At 39.1% G+C, this 21,741-nt stretch overlaps 1 protein-coding gene across 1 annotated transcript; it reads left to right on the forward strand.

The window, feature by feature from the left end:
- Positions 1-4,851: 4,851 nt before the first annotated feature.
- LOC114703482 (olfactory receptor 1440) lies at positions 4,852-5,799 on the forward strand. The gene has a single exon (XM_028884329.1). It carries the CDS (start codon positions 4,852-4,854, stop codon positions 5,797-5,799), a length of 948 nt encoding a protein of 315 aa, XP_028740162.1.
- Positions 5,800-21,741: the final 15,942 nt, after the last annotated feature.

Consider the following 21,741-nt stretch of genomic DNA (forward strand, 5'->3'; position numbering starts at 1 on the left):
GCGAATGACTAACTGAGTGTACAAGGGTGGTCCCAAAATATTATAATGGAATTTAACAATTCCTATGGCTTAGTGCCACAAGCCATTGGAACATTATAGGGGTGCATATTATATTACTCTTGTCTGTGGTGATGTTGTGGTAAACAACCCATTGACCCGGCAGTGTAGTCAATGCCAATGTGTGGAGTATAAACTACATAATAATAAACAGTTATACGGCTACATTATGTACTAATTGTGCTATGCCATGTCTTGTCATTTTAGCACATACTCTTCTACTTACAGAGAACAGTTTGCTGCAAACAGTATGCATCAATCAAGCAGCAGCTTCATACATCTTGAATTTACTAACACTCATTGTCCTCTCTGGTGCTTGACTTAATCTTGTGCTGTTTAACTCACATGGCATAGAGTCTAGCTATGAAGTAACCCATGCCACTGAGGTCTGTATAAATGGACTGCAATGTTTACAAGGTGATGAAACTGCTGAGTGGCACACTTTGCAGAATTTATGCACACTCAGCAATGCACTATGGCATATATGTGTACAAATCCATTACAACATGTATCATGACTCTCCAAAACACATTGTAAAGCCTAACTAAAAAAGGAAATGGCTTGCCAATTAAAATTAGTCCAAATTAGGTGCCAAATTTATGATTTTCCTGATTTGTTCTCCCCAAACAGACTAATCTTCTTGAATGTTTTTCTAAATGGCTTCACATTAAATATTTTAAAATTGTGTGTGTGTGTGTGTGTGTGTGTGTGTGTGTGTGTGTATTCAGGTGTACCTATGTGTGGTGTGGAGGCCCCAGGACATCTTTGACTATCATTCCTTGGGTACTATCCACCTTGATTTTTGAGACAGTCTCTCAAATTGGCCCAGTGCTCATCGAATTGATGTTAAATTCTTATGTGCTACAGTAATGCATTAGTGGAGATCAGGGAGTCACATTTCCTGACATGTCCTCGGAGGGTCCCCTTGCTTACTGATTCTTTTCTCATCCATTTGAATTGATTTGGCCAATGAAACATCAGAAAATATTGTACAGCCAATAGCTTAATGAACACATAATATTGAGTCTTGCTCTTTGGAAGTCTTAGCTTATTTCTAGAAGAATCTAGATAAAAAGGCTGTGTGGAGAGAAATCTCAGCTATCCCAGTCATCCTGTATGAGTGCCAAAACATCTCAGTGGAATTATATTAGTGCCCCAGTTCCAACTGACAGACAGTGTAGTCACCTCAGTAGACTATGGCCATGAAAAGATCTCAATGCAGCTAACCTGTGAACTATCCAGCCAACCAGAAGGACCTTGAGAAATTACAACTCACTAATTTATTTTTTTGTGTGCGTGCATGCACATATATGCATTTATTCATGTGACTCAGGACATGTGTGAAGATTACAGGACAATTTGCAGGAGTAGCTCTTTCCACAATGTGGGTTCTGGATTGAATTCAAATCATAAGGGTCGTCAGCTGCAGGTGCTTTTGCTGCCTGAGCCAACTGATCCACCTCTCATTGATGTTTTAAGCAAATACATTTGAGTCATTTTAACATAGTGGTATAGGACAGATGTATTAGTTGCTATACTAGTTAAAGTATTTTTAAAAAATTCTTCTTACCTGAAATTATATCAATAGCCTATGGTATATAAAAAACTTATAAATTTTAAATACTAGCAGTGAGATTTTCAGTGCATTAGAAAATGACCCACATACAATGGGTTTAGAAAGAACTCGAAATTTGTAATAGAAAAGGCTTCCAAAGTCGGTGAGAAAATAAGCTCTAGTTCACAAATTGTGTCTTTCCTTTTTCATATTAAATTGCCTATTTCCTTTGTCTTCTTTTCTGAAAACATATTAAAAAATAGTGATGGATTGTTCCTGGAGCCATTTGAAGAACTTATTTAATCTTCCTTCTGCTGTTTCCCAAATGACAGTCTTATTGGTACCTTGCAGATGTTAGATTTCAACAAATACCATATTATTTGCACAACAGGAAAACATTTTCTGTGACTCCTACATCAAGATTTAATTTGGGTTTCAGAATTAAAGAGAAACAAAATAAACCATTTAGCTCATACAATATGAAATTTTATTTAGAAGATTATGACATTTTATTATATTATGAGAGAAAGATCACAAATGAAAATAAAGAACTGGTTCTTTGTCCCTTCACTTCTAAGTACCTTGGTCCCTGGGCCTGACCCCTTGGGCTCTAATCCTATGAATAATTTATTACTGTTGCCTTTTACTTTTTCAGAAGTATAGGAATGGTGTCTCTGTGTTGAGTAACTGGCTGTGTGCCTTTTTTCAAACTCCTAAAAATTACTTTACATAATTCTTTACTTTTATGGTAGTCTGAAAACATTGTGCCTGTAATGAATTTCCACAGTAAAAGAAAACTTAGAACAATAAAATCAACAATTTGATCCTTTAAAAAAGATTTATTTTTACTTTTTATTTATTTGTGTGTGTGTGTGTGTGTGTGTGTGTGTGTGAGTGAGTGTGTGAGTGAGAGAGAGATATGAGCATGCTTATGCAGACAAGCCAGAAGAAGATGTCATATCTCCTAGAGCTGGAGTTATAGGCAGTTGGGAGCCACCTGCTGTGGGTTAGGAACCAAACTTGGATCCACTAGAAGAGCACCAAGCCCTCTTCACTGCTGAGCCTTCTGTAGTTCCCCAAACCTGACCTTTATATGCTCTGTTTATACCTCAGTTGACATCATCTCTGTGATACTACATGTGATTAAGTTGTCATCAGGCTATTGGGCCAGCTGATCTGTTTCACTGACTTACAGTAGCGTGAAGGAGCCACATTTACTATGGCATTCCAGAATGTAAATTTCATCTTGAATGGACACCAGGAAATGAAGTAAAAGTAACTGCAGGAACTATTGTGGGAACGTCCTTTCTGTTTCTTCCAATTTTGTAGTCTTTCTCCACTGTGGAAGCAGTATCGTCGCCAGCATTGTCATCTGAATACCTTTTTATCTTCGCTTCCCATCAGTGAACCAGAAGAGAGATGACATTCATTTGAAAGATTAAAAATCGTGTTTTTGATGTTTTCATTTAAAAGATCTATTCACTTAAACATATGGAAGATAAAAAATCTTCACTGAATGCATTTCTTAATACTTTAAGCATAATATTCAATTGTCAGGGTTTCCATGACATATGTGTCTGGAGAATAGACTTGAGAAAATAAACCACAGAAGCACCACAGTAATTAGTATTTTCAATGTGTTACCTAATTTCCTGAAGTAAAAGTTCTTTAATAATTCACTTAAACTAGTTCTGTCTTTACTGAATGTGTTTTAAAGATAGGCAGCCCATAAGTCAGTTTCACAGTGGAAGGTAGCCCGGACCTTGATGTGTCCTTCTTATGTACACTGATGAATGGCATGGGCCAATGCAATTTCCTTTTTGTAGTCTGTTAATTTATCCTCTTCTTTGGTTGCTGAACTCATGTTACTATTGCTGTAGTCTATCAGACCACAGTTCTTTCTGTGTGATTTCTCACCACAATTATTGTTTTTATACAGGAAAAAGAGAAAGAACTACAATGATTTCATTTTGAAACAGAGAAACCAAAGTCCAGAGGTGTCGGAATGACCCAGAGACAGACCTTGGAATCCAGAGCTGGTGTCTCTAGACCCAGGTCCTCCCATCAAGTGTAGCAGTAATGAATTATTAAGAGTTAGTATTACCTCTTATATATCTTCACTTATCAACTTATATATTATTTATCCTTAGACTAATGAAAAGTAAAATGGAGTGTGAATCCTAGTTTTATTTCCTTTGATGGAGTCATTATACAGATCTTTGAAAGGCATGAACATGAGAACCATCAAAATGATCTCTGGAAAATGAAGGCATGTGTGGCAGTTATTACAATGCTCCATGTCTTACTAATAAAATATGATCCTAACTAATTATAAAATGGCATGGAACTGAACAGGTGGCATGTGAATTAAGATTAAAAATTGAAAAAATGGGAAGTTTGTAATTGATCTTATTATAAAGGTGATTTTAATTGATAGGCAAATCATTTAATTCATTGTAGTGGGAGGAGTGTCAATAAATTTAGAAAAATAACCCCATATTTACACTTCATGCAATGTATTATTTTTTCAAAAATTAACATAAATATAAAACTAAAAGAAAATACACATAAGAATCTTATCAAATTATATAAATAAATATTTTTCAGTGTAACACCAATGCAAGGACCATAATTATCACATGGAGTTGAATAGATAAAAATAAAATTAATGGATATATTAAAAGGTTGAATGCACTTCATACTGACAATGTTATCACAAAGGTGGTAAACTTGGAAAATAATTGTCCAGATTGGGGGATGGTGAAGTAAAACTATTTATTTGATGGAAAGCCTCATATACAAATCTAGGAGAAAAAGGGAGACAGTAAATACAAATTTAAAACAATGAAATAATCACCGGTAAGATTGTCAAAGACTCAATCTAAATAATTATATGCAATGTTGATAAGAAAATAACAAGAAAAACTGTCATGAAATCTTTATACTAGTGTAAATAAGTGTCAACATTTGGACAAAAATTTGGCATCATCTGTTGTATGTGTAGGAAGAATTGTAAGAATGTAGTTCAAACAGTGAAGTAGTAGAAAGGCTTTCTAGTAATTTTCAGAATAATACTTGTATCTTGATTTTGTTAAAGTTAGTTTGTGGATTGTTTTTCATCCAGTACTGTACTCTAAACAAGGAAGATCCATAATGTTCAACAATCATTTTTAATTCAAGTATCTGTCTACAGGTTTAAGGTTTAAACCTGTCTGTCTGGTTTAAGGTGCTCCAAGACCATGACCGGAGGAAGGAACAGTACAGCCATCACCAAGTTCATTCTTGTGGGATTCTCAGACTTTCCCAAGCTCAAGCTGGTTCTCTTTGTTGTCTTCTTGGGAATTTATCTCTCCACAGTGGTGTGGAACCTGGGCCTCATCATCTTGATTAGGATTGACCCTTACCTACATACACCTATGTACTTCTTCCTCAGCAACTTGTCATTTTTAGATTTCTGGTACATTTCCTCTACAACCCCTAAAATGCTCTCAGGATTCTTCCAGAAGCCTAAATCCATCTCCTTTTTGGGGTGCACCATGCAATACTTCTTCTTCTCAAGCCTGGGTCTGGCTGAGTGCTGTCTTCTGGCAGCCATGGCTTATGACCGGTATGCTGCCATTTGTAATCCTCTGCTCTACACAGCCATTATGTCCCCTTCCCTCTGTGTGCAGATGGTGGTGGGAGCGTATATCACTGGTCTCTTTGGTTCACTGATACAACTGTGTGCTATACTTCAGCTGCATTTCTGTGGGCCAAATGTTATCAACCACTTCTTTTGTGACCTCCCTCAGTTATTAGTCCTCTCCTGCTCTGAAACATTCCCCCTGCAAGTTCTGAAGTTTGTAATAGCAGTGATTTTTGGGGTGGCATCCGTCTTGGTCATCCTGATATCCTACACTTATATTGTTGCCACAATCCTGAAGATCAGCTCAGCAGATGGCAGGGCCAAGGCTTTCAATACCTGTGCCTCTCACCTGACAGCAGTCACTCTCTTTTTTGGATCAGGACTCTTTGTCTACATGCGCCCCAGCTCTGACAGTTCTCAGGGCTATGACAAGATGGCATCAATCTTTTATACAGTGCTGATTCCTATGTTGAACCCTCTGATTTACAGTCTCAGGAACAAGGACATCAAAGATGCTTTTAAGCGATGTAAGAAGAGGTGCTTTTCTCATTGCCACTGTTAAAGATCTGTCAGGCTAGTGACTCTGTTGACTGGAAGTCTTTATACTTAATGTGATTCAAATATCCTGATGCTGTGGTGGAACTGCAAGTGAGTCACTCCATGGAATTCCAGGGCTGGCACATGCTATGTGAATCCTGTGTCCTGTCTCCTTTAGTCTTGAAGTTGATTCCTCTCCTGTGCCAGCATGGCCTTATAGAGCAGTTAATACACCATTTCCTTTTTTGTTGTGGTAACAGTCTTTTGTTCTTAAGTTCTCAACTCTTACTCTTTCTTTCAGAACTTCAGATACTAAGCCAAAGAAAACAGGACCAAGCACAAGGCCAATGGTCCTTCTCAGTCACCACATCTCAAACAGGATAATGGCTGCTTTGTCTGAGACTTCAGACTCTTGAGATGTGTCCTGGTTGGTTTTTAAATCAACTTGACACAAGCTAGTGTGATCCAGAGAAAAGAACTGTAATTGAGAAAATGCATCCATCAGGTTGCCTGTAGGCAAGTTTGTAGGACATTTTCTTGATTAATGCTTGGTGTGGGAGGGCCCAGCTCACTGGGGGCATTGCAACCCCTGTACTGGTGGCTCTAGGTACTATGCAAAAATTAGTCTGAGTAGTAGGGAGCAAGACAGTAAGCAGAGTCTCAGTCATGGCCTCTGCTTCAGTTCCTGCTTCCAGGTTCCTACCTTGAGTTCTTTTCCTGATTTCCTTCATGCTGGACTACAAGACATAAGCTGAAATAAATCCTTTTGTTGTTGGTTGTTTTTTACTCGTTGATTCTTTTGGGGGCTGCCATCAGCTCCCAAATAAATACAGGCAGAGGCTTATTCTTTCTTACGAATGCCTCGCCTTAGCTTGGCTTGTTTCTAGCCAGCTTTTCTAACTCAAATTATCCCATCTATATTTTGCCTCTGGACTTTTACCTTCCTCTAATTCTACATATCTTTTCTTTCCTTTTATTTTATGTCTGGCTATGTGGCTGGGTGTCTGGCCCCTTCTTTTCTTGCTCCTTGATCTCTTCCCAGATTTCTCCTCCTATTTATTCTTACTGCATGCCAGCCCTGCCAATCCTTTCTCTTGCCTGACTATTGGCTGTTCAGCTCTTTATTAGACCAATTAGGTGTTTTAGATGGGCAAAGTAACACAGTTTCATGGAGTTGAATACAACATAAAAGAATGCAACACATCTTTGCATCATTAAACAAATATTCCACAGCATAAACACATGTAACACATCTTAAAATTATATTCTACAACACCCTTTCCTCCCCAAGTCACTTTTGGTCATGGTGTTTTATTACAATAGAAACCCTAAGACATGGTACTTAGACAAGTTCCAAAAAAATGAAGATGAGAATGTTGAGAAAGTGTCATTCTAAACTTTGACCTGAATTATCTGCCAAGAAAATATGTAATAGAGGGTTTGTTCTAGAACTTGTATTCTAGGCTTTTATTTTCAGAATGATACATAAATAGCCTGCAAGTGAATGGAGAAAAGGATTTTAATGATATGACTCTACACTTGGGTGAGATCACATCTTTGTTTCAGTCATTGGTGATCTATCTGGAATGATGTTGTGTGACACTGTTACTGGGGAAACCTGAACAAATGTCCTCTCACCTCTAATACAGAACTGAGGACAGACTGAAATACTAATACCAAAGTCCAACTTGGTGAACCAATGAGTTTTATTGAGGTTACTTACAAGAATATGAGGGATGGATTACTGACATAAGCAGAAACGACACAAAGAGAGATGTATCACCAAAACCCACCCCAGCATGGATGACAGATCACAAAATCTGGGAACCTGGAGCATACTGCACAGACTGCAGAGAGCCCACCAAGTCTGAAGGTGTCCTTTCCAGGAGGCACATTTGTTCTGAGCCTCTTCCAGGCAGCTGGCTAGTCTCTGCATGTTCCAGGAGCCTGGGATTGTTTGAGAGTAACTTTTAGCCATTTTTATTGCTTATAAACTTTTAGTAAGGGAGGGACCTAGTGAGTTTAGTCAGTTTCAGGGACATCCTAAAGCTATTTTGAGTTGTTTACTTCCTATATTAAATGAACTTCCCTGCAGAATGAAATATTTCAATTTCTTGGAAACTGCTACACAATAGGTGAGTGGACGTTTGTTCATGTCTCGCAGAAAATGTTTATAAAACCCTTGGTGCTCAAACATGAGGCATGGCAGAATCCAAGCTTAGTTAGGAGGAGCACTTTCACTGTCTCTGCTGTTGGTGATGAGGCGCTAAACTGAAGCTAAGTTTCCTGAGGGTGGAACAACCATGGGGCAATTCTAATGCAGCCATTCTTCCTAAGGTGGCATAGAATAGCATGCATGCATCTTTGCTGCAGTAGTAATGGCACCATCCCTGCTATGAATGAGAAGACATGTAACTAAGACAAAATTATCTGAAAGTGGAATATTTGTTAGAGAAAATCCTAGAGTTACTGTCTTCCTATATGTGGAATGGAGTGTCAAGACTCCCTGTAAGTATGAGGAGTGAATATGTGGATGCCTCTCAAATGACTGGTGGACTAGAGGATCTATTACAATCCCTGAAAGTAGCACTATTGGGTGGGATTGTAAGTAGACTGTGGCATCAATTACGTGGACCTTGCTCTTGGAAATATCACATGCAACCAAGGCTGAACTATCCACTCATAAAGAACTTGCCTGTGTAAGGAATAATTTCGATGAGAAAAAGGCATGCAGATACTGCCCTCCACAGCAGCCTCTGAACTGACAAGAAAAGGAAGATGAGGTGGAGCTGTTGGTTTCATGGGTTCTTTCTGGGAGATATAAGGGAAAGAGAACACAACTTAGATCCATGGTAAATAGACCCTCCTGGGATCCAAAAACATGTAACCCAGGGGAAGAATTGGATAGTGAAGAGGGAGAGAGTGAGGGAGACATGATAGAAGATAATGTAAAAAGGGGGAAAGCCATGATACAGCATGCAGACGCCCTGTACAGGAAACTATGATAATCAGAGACTATTTTTGTCTAAACTGCTTGAATTGGGATAGACTTTAAACAGGAAATTAAAGAAGCTCTTACAGGATATAGTATGTTAAAATCGTGAGGATAGATGGGATCAATTTGGTTGCTGTGGAAATGACACAAAATGACACAAAAAGTTCCAAAGACAAAGGCTGAATAGTGAGTTAACATGAGAGAAGTCAGTATTTGACTGCCTGGCTCATATGGAACACTGGAAAATTCTAGGGCCCCATTTGCTGAGAGCTGTGCATCCTACTCTCTGAACAGCATATGACTACCTGTCCAGTGGGTTTCCTCTGGGCAAGGCACCTGTGGAAACAGACTCTCACTTGGCAAGGACCAGTAAGTAGTCCATGAGATAGCATAGGAATTTACAAAATTCATTTAGTTTGCAGGCTCTTTTCTTTCTCATTATATTGGTGATTCTTTGGGTGGTTTTTAGTTTTACTTTGTCAGTCACACATGCAACAGCTGTAATTTTTCCTGGAAATTATGTTCCTTTTCAAATATTTTCCCCCATGTTTCAGTAGGGGACTAATGCTTTTCAAATCTCTTATCTGGAATTACTAACTACAACTCTCAATCTTGGGAACTTTTCTGACTCAATAGAGATAGTTAGGTATATAAGAGAAAATATTTGGAACATTAACCATTTCTCACAGTTCTGGAAAGGAGAGTAATCACAGAATAGAGAAAAGACCTTAGGAATACACATAGTGCCAACTGTCGAGCATAAGTTCTCTGGACACCAACCACAGAATCATTGGTAGGATCTAGTATGTTCCAAGAGGAAAAACTACAATGTAAAATGCGGGATGAACAGATCCATCTTTATCATTCATAGGAGCTTATATTGGTGGAAGAAGTATGATATGGTGAGATGGGGGAAAGGTGCTTTGTCAAAGCCTGCCTTTTACAGAGAGATTGAGACATTGGACCCTCTTATGGAAAAGGGAATTGTCTAAAAACATGGAGACATGAAAGAATTGTCTAGGTTTGAATATTGTCCTTAAAGCACTATCCGCGTGTCTATTACTTTTTAACTTTGTAACCACAAGGGGCGGCCAGCTCACATAAGTGCTATGAGAGCAGGATGTGTCCAGCTCGATATTCATTTAAGCTGCAAAAATGCTGAACTCTGTGTCTAGAATAAGGTTATGTAGGGGTGGGAAGGTGTATTTGGGGAAGCATAAAGGGGAACAATGGGGACTTTCATAATGATCATGATGTATTCCTTAAATTGTCATGTATTTCTTAAAGTAAAAAATAGAAGTCAATAATAAAGCTGTTCATGTAACCCTGGTTTAAAAAAACCCAACTCTGTTAAGTATAAATAAAGATGGCCCAAGCTATTTGGGGCCAGTTGAGTGCAATCCACTTGGTGGTCAGTTTTCCTTGCATCATTGTCTCTTCCCCATGAGGCTGGACCCCAGCAGGATGGCACCACAAACAGGGACCTGAAGGTGGTATGTATTGGGACTGAAGGGGATAGGATCCTGTCTAAGGGTGCTGCAGACCTGCCAGGAGAGCCCCTGGTTTAGGGAAGGACAGGTAATCAAAGAACTTTGGAGAAGTGAGTGCCCTGTTCCAACAGAAATGGGACAGTGTGGTTCAAAGGAACCTGCTCTTTATACAGATTTTATTAAGCATATGGTTAAAGCAAAAGGTTTAAAAGTTTCTACCAGTCAAGTCATCGAGTTTTTACAGTCTATTTAGAAAGTTTGTCCTTGGTTTCCTATAGTGGGTACACCATTGCTATTTCATTTAGGATCTAAGAGAGAGGCAGCAAAGCATCATAATTCTGACTGGCACTCCCTGCAATGCCTGACTATAAATCACCCCACACGACCCCCTGAGAAACTTAAAAAGGGGCCAGCGGTGGATCTCTGTGAGTTTGAGGCCAGCCTGGTCTGCAGAGTGAGTTCCAGGACAGTCAGGGCTGTTACACAGAGAAATCCTGTCTCAAAAAGAAAAAACAACAACAACAAAAACAAAAACAAAAAAACAACGGTGTGGGGTGGGGGTGGAGTGGGGGGAGGTGGGGCGATGCAATGGGATTTGTTGCCGTTGTGCTGTGTGTCAGGCCCACTAGCAGGATGATTCATCGAGGAAAGAGAAGAAAGAGTTAACTTATGAGATGCTCATGGGTGTGGGCAAATGGCTTGGAATGGTTGCTTGGCTGAATTAACCAAGAAAGCCTTGCTGACAGTGTCTATGGTGCTCTGCCACGACCCTGACACTAAATTAGAAATTCCAAAAGGCGATCCCCTGTTCCTACTTTAATCCCAGCACTTGGGACAATCTTACTCATTCATTTCTCCAGCTGTTTGCTCCCCTTCCTGCTCTAACCACTAGTCTCTCTTCCTACTCCCTGCTTTGTTTACTTTTACTGTGACAGCCAGACAGGAGTGCCAGGAAGCTTCCTTTTGCCCTACTGGGCTCCCATCACGTGGAACAAGGAGAGGGATTCCTTTTCTCTGTGATTTGGGACATTTCTCTCTGACAAATCTTTCAGTTCATTTGGAGACAACTGGGTTGAAATTCGTTGCCACTTACATTTTCTGCTTTCTCTTAACTATTCTCAGCTCTTTCCTGGAACTCCTTCACTTCCCCCTAAGAGCTGTCTGCATTCTCCAATTCTCATTTAAGCCTAAAACTCTTTCCCTTGTCATTTCTCCCCTCTTTCTCAGGAGACAGCCTTGGCAGTTTGGAATGAACATTTTCCCTTTTCACCTGTGGGGCGACTATTTTGGTTTCTTTGCTGAGTCCATTTTTCATTCATGGTGCATTATAAAAAGGTCGGTAAGGTTACCAGTCTCTCTATGGACTGTATCTATGATTAAAAGTTTTGTTTTGATACAAAATAATTCAAGATAATTACTTTTAAAGGCTAGTCCTAACAGAGATGGCACATAAAGTCTTGGTATTATAAAAGCTATTAATTTAGTGTAAACTGTTAAGGATAATTAAAAAATACAAGTTAATGGTTAGTCACCTTATAAATGATCAAATTCTTTAATATGTTCAAAATTATGCTTATAGTCTTGCTAAATACTAATTTTATTAATTATAAAAATAAGCCCTACTTAACTCTCTATATATGTTTTCAAAGTTAAGCCTAAAACAAGTAATTAAAAATAAAGTTTCTATTAAAATATATGCTTCAGAGATCTACAAAATACAATATTTAAGTTTCCAATAATAGACAGAACTGCCCTACTTAGCAGGAATCCTTAAGGTATTCAAAAGGAAAAAAAATTGGGCATGACAACTCTACCTGGATTATGGTAACACTAACCACTGGGTAAAACTGTCCCATGCCTCTCTTGTTGCCAGAGCTTTGCCCAAACTGTGGACACTTTTGGGTTGATCACCCTACTTTGCCTGGTCAAGGTGAGGCCAATGCTTTAAGTTGCTCCTTTACAGAAGAAAAAAAAAAATCTCAGACCTGGTTCTGACAACCAAAGGCCTGCGCTGCTCTGTATGACAGCTAAAGATTACAGGTTGTCTTGTATGACAGCCAAAGAACTACAACTACTGCCCCTAACAAATCTATGGAGATCACCAGAGCCTTGGTTAACCTGTCTAAGGAATGTGTCTCAGTCATTTTAATTGATGCATAGACTATTTAGATTATATTTCCAGTTATAATTTGTCCTTTTCAGATCTCTGAGGATATTGACTGACTGTAGCTTTAAGAGCATCCAGCACCCAGTTCCTTTTGCAAGACTTCAGGTGCCTTCTCAGTTCTCTTTTTTTTTGTAAAAATCAGGTCACAAGGCTCATTTCCCTAAAGCTATTACTAGGTCTTAAAACAGCTTGCTTTGCTACCAGATTCCAAAAAAGAGAACTCCAAACAGGTTTCAAAGTAACTTTTTACTATCCCTTTATTTAAAATAACTTGCTTAACAATAAATATTTTAGTAATCAACCACCTATGTCTCATGGTAAGCAACTGAATAAAAAAGGTGAAAAGTTTATACAAGGTATAAAGATATAAACATAAGCTATAAAGATCTAAAACATGTTTTTAGGTCTAAATATATATGTATATATATGTATATATATATATATATATATATATAACTTAAAGTATGTAAATACAAGTTATAGATGCCTGAGGACATGAAAGCTTGGTTGATGAGGGTCTGAAAACTGTTTTGAGGTATGTGGATGTAATTTATGAGGGTATAAAAAGATGGCTTAAGGTATATAAAAATGTTTCAGATTTTTTTCCCTCACTATGCTATTTTTACATTAAAACTTCAAAGGTTTAGAGTTCTAACATTAACAAATTAAGTTCTGATAATCTGTTAATCTAGTTCTGGTAAACACTGACTACTGTCATAGTTACAAGCTTAAGATTTTAAATTTCCCTTTGGTTGTTTCTAAATACAGAGTTAAAAATGTTTCTCATTGTACTAAAACATTTTTCTAATCTATATACACCCAGTCTTCTGAAAAATGTTAATGCTTTGAAACAAATTTATTTTAGGTTCACAAACTTTTACTATGACTCAAAGGCATGAGTCTACTGCCTTTCCTACAATGTGAATTTCAGTACAGACTACAAACAACAATAGCGCTAACATATCTAAAACTTTTGCCTCTAAAGATAAAGGTTCTTTTAAACTTCAGGAGATCAACTTGGGTCCTCCTCTCACAGGTCAAAGTGATTTCAGATAAGTATTGCCAATCAACAACCTATTTCCCCATCTACCTATTCCTGGTGGGGAGGGAACTCTTCTCCTTTCCCTGATTTTGGAACACCCCTCCTCCAGCTGCCAGGACCATGGACCTGGAAGTTTCAAATGTACACTTAAGAAACCCTCTCCCCCAAGTCCTTAACTGTATTTCCTGCCTTTAATATATATCTTTTCCCTATGATTTTGGCCAAACATTGACCTCATCCTGTTCTTCAAAGACATTTATTCAAGTTATTTACAGCCACCAATGATACTTATGTTAGAAGGCCTCTGCGATCCTCCACAATCATAAGTGGTCTTCAGGCCAGTGTTACTGCTCCTTTTGCTGTGCTGACAGGTGGAGATTTTGTTTTTTTTGCATATTGTAAAGACTAAAAGACTTCTTCAACTTTGTCTGCACATCCCTAACCTCAGACGATCTGGCAGAGCCTAGACAGCGAATAGAGCAGCCTGCTCTTACAGGACTTGGCCAAAATTCCAGTCTTTTGGGTCCCCAGCGATGCCCCAGTGTCAACAGGAAGTGGTCACTCATTCAACAGGAGGGCTGGGATGTTGAGTTCCAAACCAGGGACATATGACTGAGGATCTTGTGATTGATCAGGGTGGTGAAGTCACTCCTCCATCTCTGATTTTGGCTGATTGCTCTGCTCCCCATGCAGGCATTGCTATCTTTATTACCAGTGTGTGCTGCTCAGGAACAGTTGTGGACTTAACATCCTGGAGCCACCTCTGTTTCACCCCGCAGCTTGGGATTTTGAGGAAATGAGAGTGATGGTTCATGACTCTAAGCTGATATAGAGAGGGGAGATAGAGAGGCTGTTGTTCATCATAAGATTTCTGGTCTCCTAAACTATACATGACATGCAGATGCCTGGCCTATCTGCTTCTCAGTTGATGTCACTTCTGAACCTGCATGTGTTTCCCTCTCTTGTGGGACAAAGGTGGTTGACTCTCCTAGAAAAAATAAGGATAATAAAAGGGATATTTGTTTTATTCTCCTTTGTCTTAGGGGCTGATGAAACCCTCCCAACTCAATTGGCTACCACTAAAGAGAGACCTCCCCAAGGGGTTCCGGATTGCTTGCCCTAGGACAAATACAATTATTCATGGGAGTCTATTGGTCCCGTTAAGGGTGTCCAAGTTAGTTTCCTTGTGTTTTTCTGATAGGGGTGTTGTTTGTTCCCCTGGGGATGTCCAAAATAAAATTTATAATGGGTCTGTTTCTAGTCCTGCCAATGATTATACATGATATCTAACTATCAATAAACAAGGATTTTCTCAGTGGAACAAACAATTTTTAATAGTGGGAAATCTGTATTGGTTTATACCTGAATGGGTTTTCCCTATGTTTTGGCCAAACATTGACCTCATCCTGTTCTTCAAAGACATTTATTCAAGTTATTTACAGCTAGCAATGGTACTTATGTTAGAAGGCCTCTACGATCCTCCACAATCATAAGTGGCCTTCAGGCCTGTGTTACTGTTCCTTTTGCTGTGCTGACATGTGGAGATTTTGGTTTTTTTTGCATATTGTAAAACCACATATTTACTGTTATTACTAACTGTATTGATCATACTTTTACTCCAGGTAATTTCCTGATTTTAGACAACCTCTTTTTGTTTTACTTCCTGTAAATTTACCTTTGCCTTGGTTTGATGATCCTGGTATTTATGTCTTAGAGACTGTTTCCCAAGCTCTTTTTCATCCAAAGTGATTTGTTGCAGCTTTGATTTTGGGCATTACTGCCCTGATATCTATTGTAGCTTCTGCGGCAGCATCTACCACTGCTCTGGTACAGCAAGTTCATACAGCTGATCATGTTAATAATTTATCAAAAATGTTTCTCTGGCACTTGTTACACAGAAAGGCATAGATTAAGTGTTAGTGGATAGGGTTAATGTTTTAGAAGAGGCTATATTATACATGAGCACCTAAATTTGAAATGTATGTCAGACTTGGTCTCTTGTCATGCAGCGTAAAAATAGATTTGTGTTACTCCCTTGCCATATAATGGCACTGATTTTACTTGGAAGCAGATTCAGGCACATATTAAGGAAATTTGAAATAGTTTTGATTTAGATATTAATATTCATGATTTACATCATCGGATTTCTATCTCACATGCTCACTTACAAATTCCTTCTCCAGAAGGAATTGCTGCCTCCTTCCTTTCTTCTATCTAGTCTTATGTTTCTTCTGAGGATTTTAGGCCTTTTATTGTTAATCTGGACATTACAGTAGGATTATTTTTGATCCTTGTTCTTTTCCCAGTCATCATCAAACATTTGAGTTCTGCATTGCATGCTGTGACCTGTGACACCTGCCTCATTATTTTAAAAAATAAAAAAGGGGGAGATGCTGGGAGCAGTGCAGTTTAGTCTCAGATCAGCATAAGACTGCCTGTCCAACAGGTTTCCTCAGGGCAAGGCACCCGTGGAAACAGACTCTCACTTGGCAAGGACCAGCAGTCCATGGGACAGTGTAGGAATTTGCAAAATTCATGCCGTTTGCAGGCTCTTTTCTCTCTCATTATATTGGTGATTCTTTGGGTGGTTTTTAGTTTCACTTTGTTGGTTATACATGCAACAGCTGTAATTTCCCCTGGAAATTCTGTTCTTTCTTTAATATTTTCCCCGTTAGATTCAGCAGGGGGTTAATGTTTCTCAAATCTCTTATCTGGAGTTGCTAACTACAACTCCCAATCCTGGAAACTTTTCTGACTCAATAGAGATAGTTAGGTACATAAGAGAAAACAATATTTGGAACATTCACCATGTCCCACATGCCTACACAGAATAGGAAAAAGGCCTCAGGACTACACATAGTGCCAGCTGTTGAGAGTAAGTTCTCTGGACACCAACCATAGAATCTTTGGTAGGATCTGGTATGCTCTAAGATGCAAAACTGGAAGAAGTATGGTATGGTGAGATGGGAAAAGAGTGCTTTGTCAAAGCCTGCCTTTTACAGAGAGATTGAGACATCGGACCCTCTTGTGGAAAAGGGAATTGTCTAAAAACATACAGACATGAAAGAACTGTCTGGGTTTGAATATCGTTGTCCTTAAAGCACTATACACACGCCAATTACTTTTTAACTTTGTAACCACAAGCGGCAGCCAGCTGACATAAGTGTTATTAGAGCAGGATGTGTCCGACTCGATATTCAGTTAAGCTGCAAAAATGCTGAACTCTGTCTAGAATAAGGCTGTGCAGGGGGTGGGAAGGTGTATTTGGGGAAGCATAAAGGGGAACAATGGGGACTTTCATAATGATCATGATGTATTCCTTAAATTGTCATGTATTTCTTAAAGTAAAAAATAGAAGTCAATAATAAAGCTGTTCGTGTAACCCTGGTTTAAAAAAAAAAAACCAACTCTGTTAAGTATAAATAAAGATGGCCCACGCTATTCGGGGCCACTTGAGTGCAATCCACTTGGTGGTCAGAAGCTTTCCTTGTGCCGAGGCTGCTCCTCCAGCTCAGGGCCTGAACCTGAGCTGAGGCTGGACCCCAGGACCCATGAATATCAGGGACTAGAGAAGAATAAATGAAAAACAAGCATTATCGAGAGAACAGCTCACGGAAGCCACACCTTCTTCAGTGTTGTACCTGCCCATAGTCTTGTATATAATCCTCACCCATGACCCTGCAAGCAGCCCTTAGAAAGTCAATGATTCACCAAGTTAGACTTGAGTGGGATTGGTGCATTGGTCTTTCAGCATGCTCTATCTGGGGTAAAAAGATACTTGCTCATCTTCTCCAGGCAAAGTTCATACACCATAACTTCTATAAAGCAACAAATGGTACTGGGTGGAGTAATTTTCAGAAAATATCTTAAAATATATTTCTGAGCAAACAAAAATGGAAATTTCTAGCACATAAATTTGCATAATGTGAAAACAACAATCCTAAGAACACATATAGCTCTGAAGATAGCTTTCACACATGGGAGGAATCTATTTAACTCTAAAAATATTGGGTTCTGACAGAACATATGGAATTCAAGAAAATGGGGCTACCTGAGAGCTTGATAGGAGACCCATTCACACATCTAAGAGTTCAATGGAATTACACCTCAGTGTGTTACAGAATTAAGAGAAGCCTTTGCACAAGAAAGAAAATTGTGATTCTCTCAAGGCTTTCATTTGGGTACAAAGAAAAGTAAGTTGAGATTTTGTAACCATGCTTCCTAGTGGAGGTGTGTGCTCTAATGTCACATGACCTGTCAGTGCACAGAATTTGTAACGGAGAAACTATTTGACAGCATTCTGATGGCAAATATCTTTAAATACAAGGTCATCAAAAACACAGTTAAATCTTCCCTTAAGACTCTTTTTTAAAGACATTTTAATTTTTATCTAAGTGCTTGTATGTGTGATGACACCTTATGCAGGTGTCTGCAAAGGACAGAAAAGGATGCTGGATCCTCTGAAGCTAGAGTTGCAGGTGTGGTGAGCAGCCTCACAAGGGTGCTAAGAACTGAATTTGGTTCCTCTGGAATAGCAACCGGTGCTTTTAAACACTGAACTATCTCTCTTGTCCCATCTCTTAAGATTCTTATCAGACTTTCTAAGCCTAGAATAAAAAACAGTTCTCCCAAAAAAATCTTCTAAAGAAAATTAGATTATGCAAATCTCAAAATGTGTAAAGGCCAAGAAGATATGAATATTAAGCCTAAAAAAATTTATGAACAAAAGAGATAGCTCAGTGGTTAAGAGTGTGCTTGACTTCATTCCCAGCAGCCATGCTGGGCAACTCACAATTGTCTGCAACTCTAGCTTCAGAGAATCAATCACTTTCTTCTGGACTCTGCAAGTATCTGCACTCATCGATGCATAACTCTCTCTCTCTCTCTCTCAAATAATACTAATAGTAAATCATTTTAAAATTGTAAGATAAAGAGTAAAATGTAGTTAAGAGAAAAAATGAGGTTTACTAATGATTTCTGCACCTGGTAGTATTGTGTATATTCACATGTGTATGTATGGCCCTCATATCTAGAATAACTGAAGGACTGGAACTGGAATAAATTTTATATGTATTGTATGTCCTCTGACTTTGTGAAAATGTGGCATAAGCTAGACCCAGAAAAAGCACAGCTGGGCAACCTGGGGAGTAAACAAGTGGGTTTTACAGAGTGGAGGTGGGAGGAGTCCTGACAAAGCTGTAGATTACTAGGCTGAATATGCTGTGTAGACTGTCTGGGTGGTGAAGGGTTCAACACCAAGTCAGAATATGACCCAATGGGTATGAAAGATCACCTTCCTGGAAATTCTAGACATCCTACAGATCGTGTTCAAGAAAAGAAATGGCTCATAGTAAAAAGAAATACAATATGCAGATCCAAATGCTCATAATCAGGAGCCTGGCCATACAAACAGAACTGCGAGACCCTGACTGCCAGAAGGGAAGACCAATACAGAGGGAGAAGGAGGAAGGAGGGATAAATAATGCTAATGGTGTTTGACACGAGCCATATGGAAACATGATTTCACATGGACTTAAAATGCACATATATTTTAAATGAAGCAACATCACTTGGGATAATAACGCTAACCCAAAGAGCCATTTAATGACAGGCATAGGAAACCTCCTTTGGAGTTGTTGGTCAGGGTAGCATACGAGACTCCCTAAACAAGATAATCTATTTCTGTGGTCCTTGTTTCCCTCCCAGAATTTGCAGGTAAGACTCTATTGCTGAAGACAACACACACTTCAGATACAGGACTTCGAAGAATTGAACTGGAACTGATCTAGAAGCCTTCTCCCTGAAGACTAGCTCTCATAATATCTGAAAGTGTTATACAAGTTGTCAAGGGAGAAAAATAAACACTAGCCTACCCAGCTGTACAGTCTACAAGCTACAGAATTGACCAGTACAGTAAGTTATCCCCAATAGTTCCAGTAGTAGCACATATATCTTGGGGATAACTGAAAGCCATCTAATTGGACTTAAGGCCCAGTCAATAGGAGGGCATTCATGCACAGCACTGTAAATCCAGCCAGTTAGCCATGGTTGGTGGGGTCATTGCCGTAGAGGAGAGTTTACTACTGTCATTTCCCTAAGTCATTGTAGTTTAGTTTCTAACTGCATTCTAAATACTTATCCTTATTTCTACAGATAAGTATAATTCTCATCCCTTGTCAAAGAAACTTCTTTGCTTAGTAAACAGAGTCCATTACAAGAATGTACAACCAGAAAAACTGCACAGAACAATTGGCAATGGATTGCCCAACCTCAAACAATATATTTACAACATAGCCCCTACAATTAAGCTCAGGAAACATCATAGAAGAGGAGGCAGAAAGACTGTAAAAGTCAGAGATTCAGGACTTCTGCTGTGAGATAGTGTTGAGCGCGCGCGCGCGCACACACACACACACACACACACACACACACACACACACACACACCACACGGAGTTTTGCCCATGAAATCTCAAAAATATTTTCCAATATTTCCAAACAGGGCATAGACAATGACAATACCAGCTGACATGCCAACATGGATGGGGAAATCTCACAAGGACCAACTCCTGGATAAATAGCTACCTGCAATTAATGGCTGCCAAGGGAGGGAGAATCAATCTTCTCTAAAGATAAGTCCCTGCCCAATAGATGATTAAATCTGAGGTGTCATCCCTAAATGCATACACACACACACACACACACACACACACACACACACACACACACACACATATATGTAACACTAAATGGACTTAGCAGGCTACATACACATATATATTACATGTAGTAACGATAATTAAAGAAGATGTCATGAACTTGAGAGAGAGTTGGGGTATAGGAGCAAACGAAAGGAGAATTAAATGGAAATTATATAAATACAGTAATCTTATGAAATTCAAAAAAAATTGTTATTAAAAATCTCCAGATACTGGAATTACCATTAAAAAGAACAAGGCAGTTGAAAATATACAATAAAACACAGAGCAAATATCCCTTAAAAAACCTCATCTTCTCTAACAATGTCTTCAAGATACAACAGGACTGATGTACATATGAACTCACAGAGACTGGCGGCATTCACAGGGTCTGCACAGGGTCAGGCGAGATGGGGTCCTAGCACAGGAAGGGGAAATGGAAAACAGCCTCCTACTCCTAACCAAGAAGCTACCTTCAATTGATGCTCACCTGCAAAGGAAACATTAGTTTTCTCCAGTGGAGTCTCACTGCAAAGTATATATCCACAACGGGAAGCAAAGAAGAAATGGAAAAGGAAAGAAAGAAAGACAGGGTGAGGGGAAAGAGAGGGATGAAGCAAATGAAGAAAGGAGGAAACCAGGAGGAAAGAAGGAAGGAGAGGAAGAAAGGGGATGGAAAAGCAAGGGGAGAAAGAAGGTAAGAGAAAGAGGGAAGGGAAGGAAAGATTGGACCTGTATCAGACCAAAGGTATGCAGCTTGGGCAGGTGTCATCCTGAGGTGAGTATCCTTAGAGTTATGGTAACAAGGGAACAAAAAGAAGTAATCAGTGCAAACAATAGATTTAAGCAAAGTTTTAAAATCAAGTAAATTACTTAAACCACCAACTAAAAAAGAAACTTCCCTTCATCAGCAGAAGACACATTCGAATCAACCATTCAGAGAAATACACAAGCCACATGTTCTGTGTCACCTGTGGAGCTCTGATGTCTCATATCTCAAGCCTCAGAAGAGCCGTGACCATCTAAGACTATGGCGTTCGTAGCATCCCCCACCTACTGCACTATGGAGCAGTCTGTATGTGTCAGGCATTGGAAAAGAGTGTTCTGCCATAGAACGAGCCAGATGAGGAAGGCAGGAGGAGTAGCTAGAAGTAGATATGATGAAACTAACGTAAGTTCCCCAGAAATAGTCACTGCTTTTTATGAGTTTGAAACATAGCTTGACCTGTGCCAATTTAGATTCCTTTTGGGCTATCTCAAGGAACATATAATTAACCAATGAACAAGAAGCACTGCATAAAACAGAGCAAGGTTTTCCATACTTCTTCATTTGACATAGTGAGCTATCAAAATATGAAATTCTCTCAGCCCGCATCAGAGAAGCATCTTTGTGCAGTGGACAGTGGATAATACAGAACGTTACACAACTGACCAAAGTACAGGAGACAAGTGTCTGTGGAGTGTCCGGTCATAAACTGGACGTCTGTATTGCACCATCTTTCCCAAGACTCAGAAACCATCGAGGAAGATTGTAAGAGCCAAAGGTTGAAGAAGAAACAGTGTCTTCTGGACACAA

Source organism: Peromyscus leucopus, chromosome 1, assembly GCF_004664715.2.
Source record: "Peromyscus leucopus breed LL Stock chromosome 1, UCI_PerLeu_2.1, whole genome shotgun sequence".
Taxonomy (NCBI): domain Eukaryota; kingdom Metazoa; phylum Chordata; class Mammalia; order Rodentia; family Cricetidae; genus Peromyscus; species Peromyscus leucopus.